This window comes from Coptis chinensis, chromosome 3 (assembly GCF_015680905.1).
Source record: "Coptis chinensis isolate HL-2020 chromosome 3, ASM1568090v1, whole genome shotgun sequence".
Lineage (NCBI taxonomy): Eukaryota > Viridiplantae > Streptophyta > Magnoliopsida > Ranunculales > Ranunculaceae > Coptis > Coptis chinensis.
The window spans coordinates 48,122,903-48,142,586 of record NC_141458.1 but is presented as its reverse complement, the minus strand read 5'-3'; the positions used below and the strand labels follow the sequence as shown (position 1 = coordinate 48,142,586).

At 36.1% G+C, this 19,684-nt stretch overlaps 2 protein-coding genes, 1 long non-coding RNA gene and 1 pseudogene across 9 annotated transcripts in view; 2 read left to right on the top strand and 2 right to left on the bottom strand.

Annotated features, from left to right (window-relative positions):
* Positions 1–212: 212 nt before the first annotated feature.
* On the bottom strand, positions 213–751 carry LOC147509848 (uncharacterized). The gene is made up of 2 exons (XR_015216657.1): positions 548–751; positions 213–454 (listed from the first exon to the last, which is right to left on the bottom strand). It is a non-coding gene; the product is annotated as an uncharacterized LOC147509848 (long non-coding RNA).
* Positions 752–6,110: 5,359 nt separating this feature from the next.
* LOC147509847 (luminal-binding protein 3 pseudogene) lies at positions 6,111–6,992 on the top strand (annotated as a pseudogene).
* Positions 6,993–9,544: 2,552 nt separating this feature from the next.
* The window catches only part of LOC147509842 (uncharacterized), a 48,844-nt gene continuing 38,704 nt past the window's right edge, over positions 9,545–19,684 (top strand). For 3 of the 6 annotated variants that reach the window (XR_015218615.1, XM_086602025.1, XM_086602023.1), the window contains exons 1-4: positions 9,545–9,775; positions 9,940–10,033; positions 10,557–10,781; positions 10,890–11,058. Coding sequence is in view for 5 of the 6 variants with exons in the window: in XM_086602025.1 (XP_086458151.1) it covers positions 11,011–11,058 (48 nt within the window). In the remaining variant the exon portion in view is untranslated. The remainder of the gene's footprint in view (positions 9,776–9,939; positions 10,034–10,556; positions 10,782–10,889; positions 11,059–19,684) is intronic. The other 3 variants (XM_086602024.1, XM_086602026.1, XM_086602027.1) reach the window with 3 other exon arrangements.
* The window catches only part of LOC147509843 (uncharacterized), a 33,123-nt gene continuing 27,151 nt past the window's right edge, over positions 13,713–19,684 (bottom strand). The window contains exons 5-10 of one of the 2 annotated variants that reach the window (XM_086602028.1): positions 17,550–17,793; positions 17,369–17,456; positions 16,626–16,687; positions 14,294–14,323; positions 14,112–14,177; positions 13,713–14,001 (exon numbers count right to left, since the gene is read on the bottom strand). In XM_086602028.1, coding sequence (XP_086458154.1) covers positions 13,903–14,001; positions 14,112–14,177; positions 14,294–14,323; positions 16,626–16,687; positions 17,369–17,456; positions 17,550–17,678 — 474 coding nt within the window. In that variant the 5' untranslated portion in view covers positions 17,679–17,793 and the 3' untranslated portion in view covers positions 13,713–13,902. Of the gene's footprint in view, positions 14,002–14,111; positions 14,178–14,293; positions 14,324–16,621; positions 16,688–17,065; positions 19,680–19,684 lie in introns of those variants that run through there. The other variant, XR_015218626.1, reaches the window with a different exon arrangement.

The following is a 19,684-nucleotide window of genomic DNA, read 5'->3' as shown; positions in this document are numbered from 1 at the left end:
CCTTGATCATCCTTTTCAATAATACTAACAACATTGGATGTGTCGGCCGTTTATTTTGGTTTAAAAAAAGAATCTATTTTTCGCACTCCCTTCGACATTGAACGTCTAAAAAAAAAATCACACATTTATCTATAACTGTTTGATGAGAACTACATGGTTTCAATACACTTGCACAAAAAGATCCTACCCAGTACCCATGGGAAAGGCAGAAATGGTTTTGCAATTCATGAAATATCTTATTCACCCAATTTTAATTCAAACAACCATAACAAGATTATACTATAATCAGGCCAACTCATGCAACTGAAATCTATAAAAAAACAACAACTAAACCAATATAACACATGAACAACAAATCTAATTACCTTCCAATGAGCTAATCTCGACAGCAAAATCACCATGAATAGTTTCAGGAGCAGACTCAGAAAGGTTAGTTGCTCGTTGCTCCAATAATCTTTCGACCAGTAAGATAACTGTAAGATTAACAACAACATTCAAAATTCCAACCATATATATTGTAATAATAATAATAATAAGCGGAACATACCTTCGAAGTTTGAACGAGTCAATGTGTAAAAGCTTGAGCCAATGAGCCTTATAATCAATATCTGAGAATCATATATCTGAATAGCATAATAGAAGAATCAAGATTTAAGAGACTGAAGAAAGAGAGAGAGCGGGGGTTCGTACTTCATAGTCGTAGAGTCAGTAGAGAGAAAGAATGGGGTTCGTAATTCGTAGTCGTAGAGTCGATCGTGTATATATATATATATTTTTGGCTAATGGGTTTTTAAGTTTAAAGTGCAATGCATAGTAATTTTTTTTTAAGGAAACGGACTCCGGGCTGAAGCCTGGTGCAGCCCTCTCTTGGGTCCGCCCCCTAGAGCCAACGCTTCTTATTGTTGTAGTGCATCAGCACTGAGACATATAATAAGAACCCCAAGGTAAAATGTTTAAGGAGAAGTTGTTCTTCATGGTGAAGGGTGGTGTGAGTTCTTGTAGCTAAAGCTATATCTTTGTAAAATGAAAAAAGACTAAAGAATTGCAGTTTATTTATAACTAAACACACACATGACTCATGGTTTACTCTCAACTAATACCTAAAGAATAAGGATGACTATAGACCAACTTTCAGTTTCCTAATTTGTAGCTAAAGCTCTTGATTGAGTCTATCTCTAATTTGTCCACCACCTAGTTATGCTACCAAAGACTAAGTGGATACGCGATGTAAACAAAGCAGGTTACTAATAAAACTTTTTTTTTTTTTTTTTTTTTTTTTTTTTTTTCTAAACGATATATATGGAAATAATTAAAACAAAGATGTGCCAATATTTTCGTCCACAAAAGATGCACTCTCTTTTCGCCCATAAAACTTATCTCATTCTTCATCTCCTCCAATAGATAATATCAAGAAACAAAGAAGATGATATCATTATCTTTAGCACACCAGATAATTGAATTAGCCATTATTATTAATCTCTTTTTTATTGACATTACTATTAATCTTTATGTAGTTAAGACATTGTCAAACACTATTTATGGAGGCGGAAAATTCTTCCATTCGCCTACTTTTAATGGTGCTTAGGATTTTTTTATCATTTACTGTTTGACTTGCAGTAAGATGCTTTGGCTTTTAGGATAACTTTGGGATGAATTCTCGCTTGTATGTGATTATTAGAAATTTGGAATAGACTTTCGGTTCCAAGCCATGTTTAACCTTCTAGATTCAGCCATTAAGTCCTATATTTCTTCGTCTTCTAAAGCATGACAGTATTAAATTTTTCCTGGAATTTTCATTAAATTTCTATAGACTTGGCCTTTTCTAAGGTGCAACTTAAGTATCAGCACATTATACACAGTTGAGTAGTCGAGAGAGTTTGAAACTAACTGTCCTTTCTTCCTTTCACATGGTCTCCGGCAAGTGTTGAAAACAAAAGAATGTGTTAACTGAAGGTCTTCAATAAATGTTGTAAACTTTTAAAAAATATGATTTCTCTATAAGTGCATGTTCCCGCCCTCTGTGTTTCTAACTACTTGTCTTTCCTTATTGGAAACTCAAAAATTGAAACCTTATATATATATATAATATTTATATCAAAGACCATTAATACTGAGTAGTTGAGAATGCTCCCAGTGACCCACGTCAGCCCTATTTTTTTCTCTCATACTGACACATCAGATTTTATCTAAAAATGAATTCTACGCCCTATTTTTCAATTGTTAAGAGCCCAAAATAGTTAAAACCTATCTCTATACTTTCAAACTCTCTCTCTTATTCTTCTTCCAAAATAATTGAACTCTCAAGAACAGACAATAATTTCTTCTGAGAAGCTACCACAAATACAAAGATCAAGTGATGAAGAAGAATGCGACTTTCAAGTAGTTACTCGATGAAGAAATCAGTCTTGGAGTGTCGTTGATCTTCATCAATATAAAGTCTATAAATTTCGACGAAGAAGAAGAACCATTATAGAAGAAGAAGAAGAAGATGAAAAGATTAGATGACGCCTTTCTCAGAACTTTTTAGGAACTGCAAGTCCAACAGTATTAATGGTCTGATATCTCCACCACCTTCATCTTCAAGTCCAAAACACTAGAAACATTAATTCAAACTCTCTCAAGATGACGCCTTTCTCAGAACTTTTTAGGAACTGCAAGTCCAACAGCGAGCACTTTTGAAGAAGCTTCCTTCTACTACTCTTGGCGAAAGTATGAAAGCATGAAAGCATTATTGAAGGTGAAAAAAGTTCCTGTGCCTTATAACTGGTATTGCCCTGATTCAGTGATGCGCACTTATCGGCCAATTGGATGCTCACCTATGTACCTTATGCTCTTTAAAAACAACGATTCAACTTCTTACGATGACAAAGGTTGTTTGAAGGGTCTTAACACTTTTGCTAGGTATCACAATCAGTATCTACAAAATGCCTTGCAACAGCTTCTGAATGGGTTCTTACCAATGGTCCACAACTTGGTAAGTTTATACACTGAATATGTCTGAAGCAATGTCAAGTGCTAATGAATTAATTCTAATATTAACTTCGTTTCTTTTTCTGAATTTTAGGATTTGAAACAAAGTCTATTCTAAAAGTATGTTGCGGAACTGGAGGTGACTACAACTTTAGTTTGATGAGTATGTAATGGGATGGAAGGAGTTTATGCATATTCGATCCGGATCAATATATAAATTGGGATGGAGTTCACTTGATGTAGAAAAAGCATATCGAGTATGGTGATTGGCTTATTAAAAGTCAAGTGTTCGAGTGCATTGTTTAGGACTTCAAGTTACAAAGATTTAGTCCTTTGTTTATGGTTTTAGACAATATTTAATTTATCATCGTGTTAGGTTTTAACTAGGAGCTCATAGTAGTTTGCTTCTGATTTAGGCAATGATGTTTCAAATCTCTACTAATTTGTTAAGGATATTTAAGACCTTCAAATTGTTTGATCTATTTTAAGAACGTATGGTTTTACATTATTAGTGATTTATATGATTTACATGGATGCATTAGTAACTCTTTATGATCTTAGAGGGTGCGTTAATTGAATTAAGGAGATGAACTTTATGTTCGCAAGATTTCACACTTGATAACACATTTCTTGACCATTCTACACAAAAGGCGTACCTGCTGATGCTTGGTATGAAGCTGCCAAAAGAGGTTCTTGGGTCCAAGTAGATATAATTAAGATGACATGCCTGATTTCATTGGGTGTGTGAATTGATGGCAGTTGAGCATGTGAGGGAGAGGCCAAACTTTTAAGCCAAGAGTATCGAGGAGTTATGATGTCTTTAACAAGAGGGAGACTCTTTATGATATAAAGATGGAATTGTTGCATGAGGAGGCAGAAAAGAATGATCAAGAACCTTGAGTCGGCCAGTTAGGTCAAGAGCAAAGGAAGGTGGGTTTGTCATCCGTGGAATTCTTGAGTTATTCATAATCCTGCTCATTCGAACCAAACAAGCAACGGTTTGATGAAGTATCGAAAGGTTTGTTTGGTGATGATTTTGTTTCTTGAAGAATGGGGAATTTGGACAGTCGTTTTATGGCTATGGTCCCTTTTCCAATTGGTATCTTGGCGATGATGATTCTTCCTTGGCTGAACTGGGAAAATATTATAAGGAACCAGGAATCTGTCAAGTGCTGGGGTGGTTGCTGGAGATGGTTATGTGTGAACCACAAGCGATTTGGATAGGGTATTCTTCTCCACCCTATCTTATTGCCAATTAGACGTAGACACTTGCGCACGCCTTTGCTTTTCAGGTGTTACAAACGATGTTTACTCATTTTCTTCGGATGAGCCTTTTTTTTTTACTGATTTTTCTATGTTTATTCCAAAGGATGGATGATTAATATATTGATATGTGCTGTAGATACATGCTTAACATCAGTATATTGTGATAATGACAGGCCTATACCAACCAACTGGAACATGAAGTAGCATAACTGAGGAAAGCCAATAAGATGCTCATGAATGAGAAGGTATGTATGTACTTTAACTAGCAAGTTAGAAATGTCGAATTGTTCTTCCATCGAAAATGCAACCATTATTGTACTAAGTATACAATTTACTGTAGTGCAGAAGTGTGAGCTCTATTCTATATACAATATACTTGGGTAGAAAAACTCCCAAACTGCAATGTCATGCATGAAAAGTTTGATTCCTCTTGATTTTAAACTAAGTTCAATCTACGTTTATAAAGTTACAATGCTTTCAGCTTCATGGTATCAGTAGTTTTCTCTAAATACAGATTGTTTTTCATCAAATGTGGTCATTATCTTTTCCAAGCTCTCTAGAAACCGAAGGAAGGATGTATGGATAGTGCTCATTCCTCTTGATTTTAAACTAAGTTCAATCTACGTTTATAAAGTTATAATGCTTTCAGCTTCATGGTATCAGTAGTCTTCTCTAAATACAGATTGTTTTTCATCAAATGTGGTCATTATCTTTTCCAAGCTCTCTAGAAACCGAAGGAAGGATGTATGGATAGTGCCCCAAAGAGTTAGCGCACGGGATTGTATATGATTAACTTATCTTTGGATATTGTTGACAGGAGCTTGCGGCACTGTTTCCTTTGGATCCGGCAAATCCTAAACACCAACTCCGTCGAACCAGCTCAGCAAAGTTGTGAAAGTATCTATTTGCTTACAGTCATTCAATTCTTTAATTCTTTTTGTTATTTCAGTCTCTAGATCTTTGCAAGAGCATTAGTTTATTGGTAAGTCGTGTCTTCCCAGGTAGCCACATCTACTCCGCATTTCCTTCATAAATCCTAAAACAAGTTTTAAAACCTCAGCTGATATATGTATAGACTCCTCTGTTAATAATAGAAATGATGTGCGACAGTGCACATTCTCCCTCTTTTTTGACCAGCCCGAACAGTTTTGATGGGCATGGAAATTCTAGCATTGGTATGCGAGATTTACTTTTGACCTTACAAAAAGGGGGGCTTGGATTTTTTCATATATTCTGAAAAAGTGCGATGTGTTGTAGTAAAACCAAGAACAGAAAATTGGTTGGTTACTTGGTAGTTGTTAATTACTTTAGTCGTTGATAACTTACACTTAGTCACCTGGGCCTAAGTCCAAAACTACCCCCAACAAAGCAAGGAATAGTGAGTGGTAAGTTGGGTGTGGTGGTAGGTGGAAAGCACCTGACATTACAGCATTGAGCATTCTCATTGCAACCAACCTCATCAGTTCCACCACACTTATCTTCAAAACCAGAACCCTTTTCTTCCTTGCAGAGATTTGTTTGCTTGAAACTGTTTTGGGTTGTCCCAATGGCACAAGATATTGCATTCCCAGATGATCAGGTACTTCCCTTATTTATTTTTTCAATATGTTTAGCATTGTAGTTGGTACAGAGTCTATGTCTGCCTTCCCTGTTATTACTTGCTTCCTCGGTGACCTCAAGATTCTCAATTGAGACTTGGTCGTCTAGCCTCCTCTTCATCTTTAATATCGATATCATCCATTCGGTGGTTTCTATTGTAATTTTAAGATTAGTTTCATGTTCAAAGGCAAAAAACATTTGCAAATACCTTAGGATCCATAACATCAGCTGCTTTCTTGCTAGCCATTCTTTGTGTTTTGGTCCGGCAAAAGATTATGGGTCATCAAAAGACTCAGCGAGGAAAACCAGTCAGGGAAATTTACCTATGTAGTTTTATTATGCTATTGCTAGCATTTACATTTGTCAGTCAGATCACTGGGCAAGGTTATGTAATGGCAACATTTATATTCGGTTTGGCTATACCATATGGACCAATTACAATACATTTGAACAGGACAAGGTTATTGTAATGGCCTTTGGCAATTTGTTTCATTTTTGCCTGTTTGTAGAAAGGATTTGTGTCCCGTGAGTACAGTAACACACCAAGGTACTGTGATGACCTAATAATAGTTTCCTTTCATTTGAATAGGGGAACTCCACAGATTGAAGTGACATTTGAGGTTGATGCCAATGGTGTCTTGAACATTAAGGCTGAGGACAAGGCCGGTGTCAAATCAGAGAAAATTACCATCACCAACGACAAGGGTCGTCTAAGTCAGGAGGAGATTGACCGTATGGTTCAAGAAGCAGAGGAATTTGTGGAGGAAGATAAGAAAGTCAAGGAAAAGATTGATGCCCGAAACAGTTTGGAGACTTATATCTACAACATGAAGAACCAAATCAACGACAAGGACAAGCTTGCAGACAAGCTTGAATCTGGAGAAGGAAAAGATTGAGACTGCTGTCAAGGAGGCTCTCGAGTGGCTTGATGAAAACCCGGTCGCTAAAAAAAAGGATGATTATGATGAGAAGCTCAAGGAGGTAGAAGCCGTATGCAACCCAATCAATCGCTGCTCGTGTTTACGGAGATCCGGTGGGGTGTAGGTGTTGGATCGGGAGAAGGAGAAGATGAGGATTCTCACGACGAAGCTATAGATGATAATTTCAATTTCTTTAAATGTCAAAAGAGATCGAAGAAGAGAAGCTCCCCATGTTGAGGATGTCTTGATGCATCACAAGTCTTGGTGAGCTTGAAGAGGCCAAGAAGGCTTACCCTCGGTATGTTACAACAGAGCAATGGGAAGATCATGCATCTGTTTAGGGAAGAAGAATAAATCTGCACGGCGACAATGCTAGGAAAACAATGCTTGATTAGCGGACGCAGCTTGGATGAGAAAAATTGCAAAAGGAAAATGAAGGGGTCTTTGTAATGAATCTGCGGGCAAGATGCCGAGAATGTATCTTAGTTCGTTTATATATTTTTGTTTTGGTAGATGAGTCACAAGTGTTAATAGTGAAGTAGAGAGAGTTCCTCCGAAAATCTTCAACTGTTTTAGTATGAACTTAACTTCGGCAATTAATTAAATGTAAATGTTAATGTTTTATATTGTAATATATTGTAATGAACTCCTCCCTTGCAAATCCAACTTCTTTGCGAATTCTGTCAACCACTTAATTTGCATGTGCAAACGTTTAGAAATCCAAGTCCAGCATCCATCACAGATTTAAATTGGTCCATCACAGATTTAGAAATCCAATTTGAAGGCAGGACAACGGAAGCTCTTGCTGAGATAACTTATTGTCCTGTGAACACTCATCTTCATAGAAAATTCTTGCAATAAAATCGTATAAGATTCATATAACTATATATTTTAGGATAATATCATTATCTGATAGTCGTACTTTCCATATATGTAATTAAAAAGACTTCTAATTACAGTCAAATTACCAAACAAAATGGTCTCTTCATCCTATTCCTATGCAATATATATATATACCAAACACTATATGTTTTTTATTAAACTACTATAATTAAAAAACGCAGGTCATGGAGAATCAAACATACAATAGGAAGATTGTGGAGTACGAAACAAAACACAATGTTTCACTGAAGAGTGCACTTACAGAAATTCTCAAAAAAGAAAAGATTTATGAAGAACCAATTTACAGTTCAATATTTGAGAACTATCAGTATGCAGCGGATGTCGCAATCAATGTGCCTATACTAAGAGAATACCATAAAGATCCAAATTATCCTATTATACAAACATCATTTGGAACATATCAAACCAAGAAAGTCGATTTCGAGAAAATATTCTGCGAGGAAATGCCATACGCTATCCACAACATATATACAAGTTTGAAGTACTAGATGTGAACTACAACGAACTCATGACTAGACGTGAAGAGCTCTACGAAGCAAATATTCAAGTAGAAGAACTTCATATCTTGATTAAAGCATTGAAAAAGATAATGCTTATTTAAAGGGAATAAACGAATACTTGCTTATAGGCGGACCAAATATGGAAATTGACGACCTAAGAATTCCCGAGTAAATATTCACAACCGATTGGAAGATCCAGTGTTAGGAAAACAATGTGATTCTTAATATTCATGTTCTTAATTTCGCTTGATGAATTTTGTTATTTACATCCTAATAATGTTTATTAATAAATTCCATCTCTTTTGATTACTCCTTTGTTTTGTTTGTAGTTTTACATACACAAGTTACACAACCAGGTATATTAGCTGGAATAGATATTGAAAGTAAGCAGAGAATAGCCCATTTCAAATTGAAAGTAAGCAGGGCAGAAGCATAGAGTCGACTTTTATATATTAGAAGGTTACAAGGTCGACTTCTACTTCTTTAGATGTGAAAAATCTTACTTTAGGAGGATGCATCCCAGCAATATGTAGTGTCTCTGATATGATTAGCAAATGATTTGTTCAATGATATGATTAGTAGAGGAATCTCAGCAGATTTGCGATTGTATAATATGTTAATAGATGGTGGGTAGAGGTTGCGAACCTGATGCTTATAGCTATAACATGTTCAATTTGAGAAGCAGGTGGGTTTGTCATCTGTGGAATTACTGAGTTATTCATAATCCTGCTCATTCTGAACCAAACAAGCAACGGTCTCAGCCTCTAACGCTTTTTATTTGAATTAACATCAGTATATTGTGATAATGACAGGCCTATACCAACCAACTAGAACATGAAGTAGCACAACTGAGGAAAGCCAATAAGATGCTCATGAATGAGAAGGTATGTATGTACTTTAACTAGCAAGTTAGAAATGTCGAATTGTTCTTCCATCAAAAATGCAACCATTATTGTACTAAGTATACAATTTACTGTAGTGCAGAAGTGTGAGCTCTATTCTATATACAATATACTTGGGTAGAAAAACTCCCAAACTACAATGTCATGCACGAAAAGTTTGATTCCTCTTGATTTTAATTGTGTAGCACTTTTAAGTAACAGTACTTATTGTAACGTGTAAAAAGTCGGAATATTAACTTCCATTAATATTTTTAGCCCGGCTAAAAACCTTTAGGACTATTTTTTTAAAGGTTAAGTATTTATGTATCTTATTTTGTATAGTCATGTTTTTTTTTTTCGTTATTCTATCTGGTATTATTTTTAGAATTGTAGTTCATTTGATTCTCCACTGCACTTTGTGTTTTGTGTGTATGTGTATCTCATGAATATTCAACCGATTATGTATGCACTATGTTAATTTTAAAAAAAGGGCGATCTGTTACATAGTGTCTTGATCTGTTTTCATTTAGTATATGTCGTTGTTATTTGCGAACTATATAAAACTCAAATAACTATTGATTTGGACTTAGACAACAAATGCAAGTATCTACAGCACACACCTTATTATTTCTCCTTTTCATTTTATGGGTTTGACCTTCATGATTGCAGAGCAACAAGAATCCTCCGCTAGCAACTAGATAGGACCTGTTGCCAAAATGTCACTTCCGAGCTATAGGTAATATCTCTAAGATTAACTTTGTGTTTTGATGAGATGATCTGAATCTGAGGTTTAACTGATACTTTTTGTGTGGCTGGATTCTTTGAAATTATTGGTTACATTTCAGATGTGCATCTGTTTCTTTTTGACATAGTAACAATTTTCTTATATTAAATTGCTAGGCAGGTTTTTGCAGTGACGAAAAAGCTTAGAAAAAGACTGAGCACGACAGCTGATCGTTCCGCCCACCCTCGCTTCTCCCAACCACTGACAAAAGTGCGTAACTTCAAGCCAGGTGTATAATCATTATTATACATCCTATTTTTTTCTTCCACTATGAAAGGTTTGGCTTGCTAGGCATTTGTCCTTAAGTCCTTCAAGGAGGCCAGTTGTTCGTGTTGGAGAGAGCGCTCGACCGTCGCCACAACTCTACTTCGGCTGAGCTTCTGAACTCTATTTCTTCCTCTTTTAAGCTCTTCCTTCTCTTATGGGACTTGAAGCCAAGTATGAAGATGAGGCTTTTCTCCCCTCGATAGATCTGACAAAGCATGCCTTACTAAACAGGGGCACTTAGCTATCCCTAAAATGATTCAACCGAAAAGCGAAGGCCAAGGACAGGGGATCGTGGAAGTGTTTCGAGCCAAGTGCCTAGACGAAGTCTGACCAATTTTTACTAATAGTCTTAATGTATCTCTCTCTCTCTGGATCATTTCTTTAAGTCAACATAACAAATCAACTGATTGTTCTATATTTATTTGTGTCTCATGGTACTGATCCTACTTTTTTTTTTTTTCTGTAGGCTATGGGATCTTCTTTTGAAGTTTGTTGATCGCACACGTAAGTGTATTTGTCCATCATATCCAAAAGATGTTTATACCAGAGGCTGTGATGGTGTTGTGAATGATAAGCATAGAGTTCGCATGTTGAAGGGTCTTCAAAGTCATGCCAAGGACAGGGGGTCGTGTTAGTGTTTCGAGCCAAGTGCCTAGACGAAGTCTGACCAATTTTTACTAATAGTCTTAACGTATCTCTCTCTCTCTGGATCATTTCTTTAAGTCAGCATAACAAACCAACTGATTGTTCTATATTTATTTGTGTCTCATGGTACTGATCCTTTTTTTTTTTTCTGTAGGCTATGGGATCTTCTTTTGAAGTTTGTTGATCGCTGCGTAAAGCGTATTTGCCCATCATATCCAAAAGATGTTTATACCAGAGGCTGTGATGGTGTTGTGAATGATAAGCATAGAGTTCGCATGTTGAAGGGTCTTCAAATTCATGCCAAAGGGAATGATAACATATTGGTAATATTACTCTGAATTTCTTTGTGCATCATAAATTATTTTATATTGCAATTTAATCGGACAAATAGAGTTAAATAAATTGTTTCTTCTTCTAGTGCAATGATGAGAAAGAATACTACTCTGTTACTTTTGCTCCTCAGCCAGTTTCTTCAGATGACATTGAGGTTTCTGAAGGTTCTCAACGTCGGTCGACAGGACTCATTAACTCCAGAAATGGAATCAATGATGGTGATATATTTTGAAGAAAGGAAAGTTTTTTAGTTGGAAGGACCAAAAGTGCAATACTTAGATTAGATAGGAATAGTTGTGTAGGGGATTGTGGAGAAAGGTTGGTTCTTTTCTGATCATGCTATTAACAGAAGTGTAGGTAGTAGTAATGGTGCAAAACAACAATCTAATCGGCATTCGTTACGTTCAGGTACTTATTGGTTTGCCCAAGTTGTTTATATATTTGTTTTTAGTTCTCTTGAAATTAAGTCATTGTTATTGCTTATTGTTGTAATAGAAAAGCATTCCAGCAGTTTTGGTAGAAATCATCATTATAGGGACTGTGATGCACAACGGTGAGAGATCAGTCCAAGGGGGCTACAGAGATCATTATTCATATAGAGATCCTTATCCCACTGCTTTTGAGGTGTCCAATTACTTCACTGGTAGGAATGATGCATATAAGCGTTCACAGTCTATGGTAGTATCAGGGAAAAATGGTGAGTTTTGTTCTCAACAAAAAGCAAATGATTCAAGAAAAAGAGTATAACAACAACTTGGTTTGGGGCAGCCGTATTTGGAAGTATTCAGAAGAAGGCTGTGTTTGAAAGCGTTTTCCCTCTCTTGAAGCTGAAGAAAGGCAAGTAAGTCCTGATATATCTAGAGTCCCATCTCCTAGATTGGGCTCTCCTAATAGTGCCGTCCATGATTGGACTTGATGGGTTGGCTTCTTCTATGGCGAAGTGGTGGCCTTAACTGGAAGCAACAACACAGTACACTCATCTGTTCAACAGAACACTCCTCTCATCAGCAGCTGTTGCATGCCACTTGCATCCATCAATAACTGTGCCACCCCTGCTCAAACTAGCATGGTTGCACCATTCACTGGCCTCAAGTCCACTTCGGCTTTCCCCGTTACCCGAAAGGTCAACGACATCACCTTTATCTCTAGCAATGGAGGAAAAGTTTCTTGCACGGAGAGAAATATCAACACCACCCAGCTCAAGTGGGAATTTAATCTTCTTGGTAGGCCAATGGATGTTTGCGACTTTAATCGTCGTGATTGGATTAATGGGTCGGAAAGGAGGGTAGCTCTGGGATTTATTAAAGGGGGTGATTCGGTCGTTTGGTCGAGGAAATTTTCTGATCAGGTCTGTGATCGTTCGGCTTTACAACATGTACTGGAAACTATATGGGGTGCAAAGAGAATGATAATAGGTCGTACCATTCAAGAGACGGGAATTAATGGTGTTTGCGATAACAAGGCGATTCGAATTGATGTTGGTATGTCCAAAGGGTGTGGTGATGGATTGCCTTAGGTGTTGGAGATTGATAGCAATTCGGAGTTGCGTGTTTTGTCGTGAAACCATTGCCTCGAAGAAAGAAGAAGCGATCGACGAATGTCAAGGAAGGGATTGGAGTCTTGAAACCAGAACATGGAACGCAACAAATACAAGTTGAAGCTTTGGTCAGTTTCACTTCAGTATCTCATATGATGCAGTCAGGAATTGAATTGGTTGCTAGACAAGTGATTAATATATTTTAAATCTTTCTTACCATATATTACTAATCTTTATTGTAAAAATGAAATGACGTTTTTGAGGGTCTGCTAGCTCTATGACTGGATTCCCTCTCTGAAGTGGTAGTAAACTTTGGTAATAGTTATGCTTAATTTGAATTATTTAGAAGCCAATGCTCAGAGCTATTTATTTTCATAAAAATGAATCGAGGGGATATACAGATACGCCTCACTTTCACTTCCACTCCCCAAAACCAATACTTCCAGCACTGCAGACGTTAAAGTTGTTCCATGATGATAGAGATTACCAATTACGATGTTCAAGAAAATATTATTAGTTGAATTAAGGATGACCAACTGATAGGATGATTAATATCTCAGTAATTTCTATTATGATGTTAGTTGGTTAGGTTCACTCTTAAATAGAAAGTGAAACTGATGATGAATTTCAAGATGAAATGAATCTTAGGAACTATAAATCTTCTGAAATTGGAGCAAAAGATATTCACGCCGAACTCAATACTTAACGCCCCAAAACTATCTAAATGTTGTCTTGCAGCACCTATATATTATCCACAACAACTGATGCGGCTGAGCTTTATACTTGCACCCCATAATTATCTAGACATTATCTTGTAGCACCTATATCATCGCAGAGGCTTATTTTGCAGTGAAATCTTAACACGAGCTACCACAAACATGAACAGAGCTATTATATAGGATCTAGGAATAGGATCCTGTTTTATCTTGATGAAACTAGGAATTAAATTAAATACACACAAATTAAATAATGTTATCTTACTTGCATAGAAATTCAACTCAAATGTCCAAGGATAAATTTAAGAAGTCTTATACAGTTAAAACTCTAAAGCAAACTCAGTTATTACACAATTACAAATCCTATAGTGTCACATATCTTAAACTCCCCAACGCCCTTAGCACCTCCAAGAGTTTTAACACCCCAAGCACAGCTGACAATATAAATAATTCCCCCAAACACCTGCAACTTAATCATAGCACTGATAAAACCCATCACCAAGAAGGGCACTGGAAGACAACCCAAACGTGAAACACTCTCGGCGTGACAAGGTAATCCACTGGGTCAGTACCAAGAACTCTCAATGTATCAGTCTGCTCCAAAACTTGCATTGTTCCCAACTTCGATGCAAATGCGCTTCCAATATGACCCAAAGGTTGCTGATACAATCAAGTAAGTGCTGTCAAAGAAGACAATTTCTAAATCATTATCAACTGCAGTGAATAAGAGCAGCAGCTATAAGAAGAGTTAAAGCTTTAGCCAAAGAGAGGAAGAGTTGTTCAGGTTTACCTTATGGATGAAGAAAAAATATATACCTCCAGAATTGCTCGGTACAATAGGCGATGTATTCTTGCACTGAAAAGGAATAATGGTACAAAGTGTTAATTTTTATTTTACACACTTTATAAATATTCTAACAAAATAATATATTGAAGGGTCTAACCTTATGCGAATATATTGAAGGTTCTAACCTTATGCGTCATAGAAGAATTATGATGTCTGCAAATACAAAGAGCAACCATAGAGAAAAAAATTTAAAAGAGCATAGAAGAAAACATCCACAACTAATGGAATATCAAAGTCACACTGGTATGTAACTTGAGAAATAAAAAAAATACCGTTTTATACTCTCATTTGATTTTAAGATATTGTATAGATGTAAGTAATCGATATCTATATTTTTCTTTATGCCTTTATTCTGAGAGGAATTGATACACACACACAGGAATTAAATGAGCAACAGAGCAATCATTTAAGTAATAGTCTTGGTATGAACTTTACCGATTTTATAATGACACAACAATTTTAATATCCTTTCCACAGGAAATGCCTAAAGTTGACCCTTTTTGGTATAATTCTCAAGCAAATCAATGTTGAATCTACAAAGGAACAGATTTGCTAAAATAGCTCGGCTTAATCGAAGTCGTTTGTTGGCTTTAAAGAAACGTAATCATTTGTTGGCATCCAAGGAACACAACTTGCGTTCAAATAAAGGTAAAATTGTATTTTATATTTGATTGAGGATTAATTAAAGTTTTTGAAATTTCATATTTTTTATTACACAGGCCAAATAGGTACTTTGAATCTTACAGATGCTATGCGTCGTATAATGACTTCAATATCTCAAATCTCAAATATCAGTGAAAGGAATAAACGATTGCAAAAGCAAAAAAAAATTCATCGTGATCTAAGCAAGTATACTAACAGTGATGGTATGTGTTTTCTTCTTCAATTTTGATATTTTATTCAAAATGTTTGCCAAATTCACAATTGATTTTTATATTTTAGGAGTTCATGACTTTGGACCACCAACTGAAGAATATATGTATTGTGGAGCAATTCTTTGGGAAGAAGAAAGAAACAACAAAGGAAAATCATCTGTTCCAACATTCTCTATATGTTGTGGAGAAGGAAAAGTTTAACTTCCACTATTTGAGGCTGCCCTTGAGTTTCTTAATAAACTCTTAGACTTGAAAGGAGGAATAAGATCTACTAAATTTAGAAGATATATACGGACATACAACTCCATGTTTCAATTTACTACAAGGGGAGGGAAGATAGATAAGACTATCAATGATGGAGGAGGTCCTTTTGCGTTTTCAGAATAAGTGGGCAAAATCATCATAAAATTGGGTCTCTTTTTCCATTCGAAAATAAGCCTCCTCAATTTGCTTGATTATGTATCTGATACTCAAAATGAATTGAAGAATAGGATGCAAATATTCAATGAATATAATGAACTTCCCCGATCCCCGCAATTGTTGATGGATTGATCAAAATGTTTGATCAACACAATAAAGTTATCTGATCTTTTAGGATGGCTAGAGGCAGATTTAAAGAAGATCAAATGATTGATGTCCGCCTAAGACTTATTAATTCTCGACAGTGATGGAAGACAATACAATCGCCAACCGGCAATGAAGTTGCGACTTTAATTGAAGGGGATGGATTTAATGTTAATGATTTTAGGGACATAATTGTTGAAACTAGAGGAGGTTTGGAGAGAATAAATGAATTGCATCCTAAATTCATGGCTTTGCAATATCCTTTAATGTTTCCCCCGTGGTGAAGATGGCTATAGACACAGGATTCCTTATAGAAGATTTCCTAATAGTGAGGAAAATGAAAGAGTTTTTAATATAGATGATCATAAAAGAGATACGGTTAGTATGAGACAATATTGGGCTTTTAGGCGCAAAGAAGGACACTAGAAAGTCGCCTACTACTCGGATAGGTGGGCGTTCGTCAAACAGTCATTGTTGATGGTTATACATGTATAGAAGATCAAAGAATGTGTTGGTATCGGACACACCAAGAAGAAATTAGAAATTTTGAGTTATACAAACAATGTGATGGATGCAAAGGGTAGCGGTATATAAGTAATATTATTTAATTTTTAAATTTTATTTCCATTAGCTTATAATTTGTTTTAATCTATCAATAACCTGTTTTAAAATAAACACAGGTGATACTACAGCAGCATCAATTGGTAAACGTTTGATCCTTCCATCAACATTTACAGGAGGCCCTAGATACATGATAATCTGAGACCTACCAAGATGCTATTGCCATATGTAGATGGGCAGGACCACCTGATCTTTTTATTACTGTGACTTGCAATCCAAATTGGAATGAAATTCTTAGTTATCTACAAAAAGACCCTGGACTATTGCCTAATGATGTTCCTGACGTTGTGTGTCGAGTATTCAAAATGAAGTTGGAGTGCATTATGAAAAGATTGCATTATGGAAATCATTTCGGCAGAGTCATTGCAGGTTATAATCACATACATTTTTTTTTTTTTTTTTTTTTTATATAGAATAGATAATGTCCAGTAAGACTATAAATTGACGTAGAGGAAAAACCTACAAAATGTGAAACAATAGTTAATAATTTATTCATAAATGTGAAATTCATGTTTGCTATTAACTGTAAAATGTAAATTTATGTGTTTTAACATCCTATATTTAGACAGGGGAGAACACACATACTAACTGTTATTATTTTGAAGTCTGAGCACCAATTGAGCTATGTGTTTTTTATGGAAAACAGTGCATTGTGGCTAAGATAATATATAGTCAAAGTTGTTAAAATAAATAAATAAATATATCATGTATGTTAAGTCTACCTCGAACGCAATTCACTTGAACTATTTGATGTACTTGATTTGTAGATTGGATTATTCTTCAAGTACACCTATATATTTTCTTTTTTTCTGGGATTGAGATATTGATAGAACTCACAGAAGAGATGTGTGATCCCAACGTTGCTCAGAAATAGAGCCTAAGTCTCTTTCAGGACAACCTCACACAGCTACGTTTGTAGTGTCCCACTTCAACCAGGGAAAGGGCCATTTTCTCTCTCTTTTTTGTTTTGTTTTTATTGATTCAAGAGGTGTGGGTGTGAGTGAGGTTTTTGAACATATTTCACAGAAGATAGGAGTTAGGTAGTAGGATATGATCAGCAACGTACACAAGCACATTGTCCACATAATAGATAGATAGAAGAAAACTTAAACCAGTTAATACATGAAATTATAGCCTTACAATGAAGTTTATCAGGACCACACAGGCATATTATCTGCATTATACGTACAGCATCCCATCCGTAGTTTTCTAGGTTACTTGGCTTCTTCTGTTCGAACAGTTCACACACATAACTTCGAATATGATGTCATGTCAGAACTCATTTTACTTTTACAGCACAAACAGATTTTTATTTACATACCAGAACACTGACGCAGGTTCCATGTCCCAAACAGTAAATCCGTGGGCCTAAGACCAGAAGGCACCTGGAAAACTGGAGTGAGCAGCTTCTTTCCCTGTTTAGAGGAAGCCTTGCTACAGTCGATTGCATACCAGTTGTGAAATTTTTCTTTCCCACTCAGGACGAGTATATACGTGCCAAAACCTTTGGTGGCATTTGCTCATTATCCCTATCCATCCTCCTATTGCTTGCTTGCTTGCTTCTCCTGTACCTCTTATCAAGAAAACTTAGAAAGTTAGAACAACATTTAAACCTTACTTGCTAATCAAGTAATTACACAATTACTGAATAATAAATATGCCAAGTATATTGATGTGCTAGAATTATTGGTAGACTTCACGAGTGCAGTTTCCCATGTTAACTTGGCACGACTTCTTAATCTCATTTTCTGGAAAAAAAAAAAACTTGGTTCTGTACTTCTGTGAGTCTGACACTTCCAGATATAGTCTGAAACCAAAAACACTGAGCAAAACACAAGACAAAATCTTCCACTCCAGTAAATTGTAAGGTTAAAATGGTAGCTCCCGAGCAGTAAAGAGAAATCAAACAGAACTTTTCTGTTATTCATGTGTATTACTCCCTCACCCTAAATGTAGTAACGGCCAAAATTTAGTCTGTAGCTGACAGGCTATGAAAGGGCCATATAATTCTGAATTTTGGCTGAAATAGTCACAAGGAAGATTTCTACCCATGTTACCCCACCCCAATACTCTGCAACATTTATCTATCACTCCCTCTTTCTTCTATCTCATTTATCTTCTACACCCTTCTCTTTCTTATGAAATTAGCATGCCTCAAACATCCATGGCTTCTACCTTGTCTTCTTCTACACGTACTTCCGATGACCGTGTAACATTAAATCACCAATCCATTCAAGTAATTGTAGTTCAAGTCAATGAACATATCCTTAGATTCCTAGAAGACCAAGAGACCTGTGAGTCTCTACGACAGAAATGCACCTCCAAGCTCAAGATTCAGAAGCAGGAGTTTTTTGAATTCTCTGAACACTCGGTAGTCTCTAATCTGTACTGGGGTATTGAGAGCGTCGAGGCTGCAATTCAGGCAAAATGGCCAGAGGAAAGAATATCCAGGCTGCAGAGTTCTGAAAGAATGCTTCAAGTTCCAGCACTGGTTGAAGAACACGGCAGCACAGGAGGGATTCAAAACCAATACCTGATTTGCTGCTCCTACTTTTACCTCTCCCACGACCCACAAGATGGGAGGAAAAAAGAAGGAAGCTACCTTCACCAATGAAAAAACACACTAACTGTTATTATTTTGAAGTCCGAGCACCAAATTTTAGAAGTAAAAAGTCCTAGCACCCACTCAAGAATAACTCCCCAATGAAATGAAAACTGTCCTCATAGAACTCAGCCACAAAAGCAGAACTAGCATCCATCTAACAGAAAACTACCCATTTTTTTGTTGTGTCCAGGTGTCATTTACTTAGTTAATGTACTTTAGTACCCTTTTAAATTCAATTTGTTAAGATTGATGCTTACGGTTTGTCTCATTTTCTGAGTGATCCATCTATTTCACTTCTTAATAGGAAGATATATTTCTTACTTATTGATAAGATCATATACCTTTATAATTATTTAAAGACTGCTACTAAATAAATTTTTCTTTGTTGTGTACAGTATTGTATGTTATTGAATTTCAAAAACGAGGACTGCCACATGCTCACATTTTATTGTTTTTACATCCGGAAGATAAATAAATTTTTCTTTTTTGTGTGCAGTATTGTATGTTATTGAATTTCAAAAACGAGGACTGCCACATGCTCACATTTTATTGTTTTTACATCCGGAAGATAAAGCTAAAAGTGCTTCGGATATAGACAAGATGATATCAGCTGAATTGCCAGACAAAGCCAGTGAACCTCTACTGTATGATATTGTAGTCCAAACAATGATTCATGGTCCGTGTGGTGAGAAGAAAAAGGGTTCTCCATGTATGGACACTAAGAAGAAGAAATGTACAAGGAAATTTCCAAAGGATTTTTGCAGTGAAACGACATTTGATGAGAAAGGTTTTGCAGTTTATCGAAGGTGAGATAATAAAAGAACTGCAGTGGTGGGCCGTAAAAATCCGGT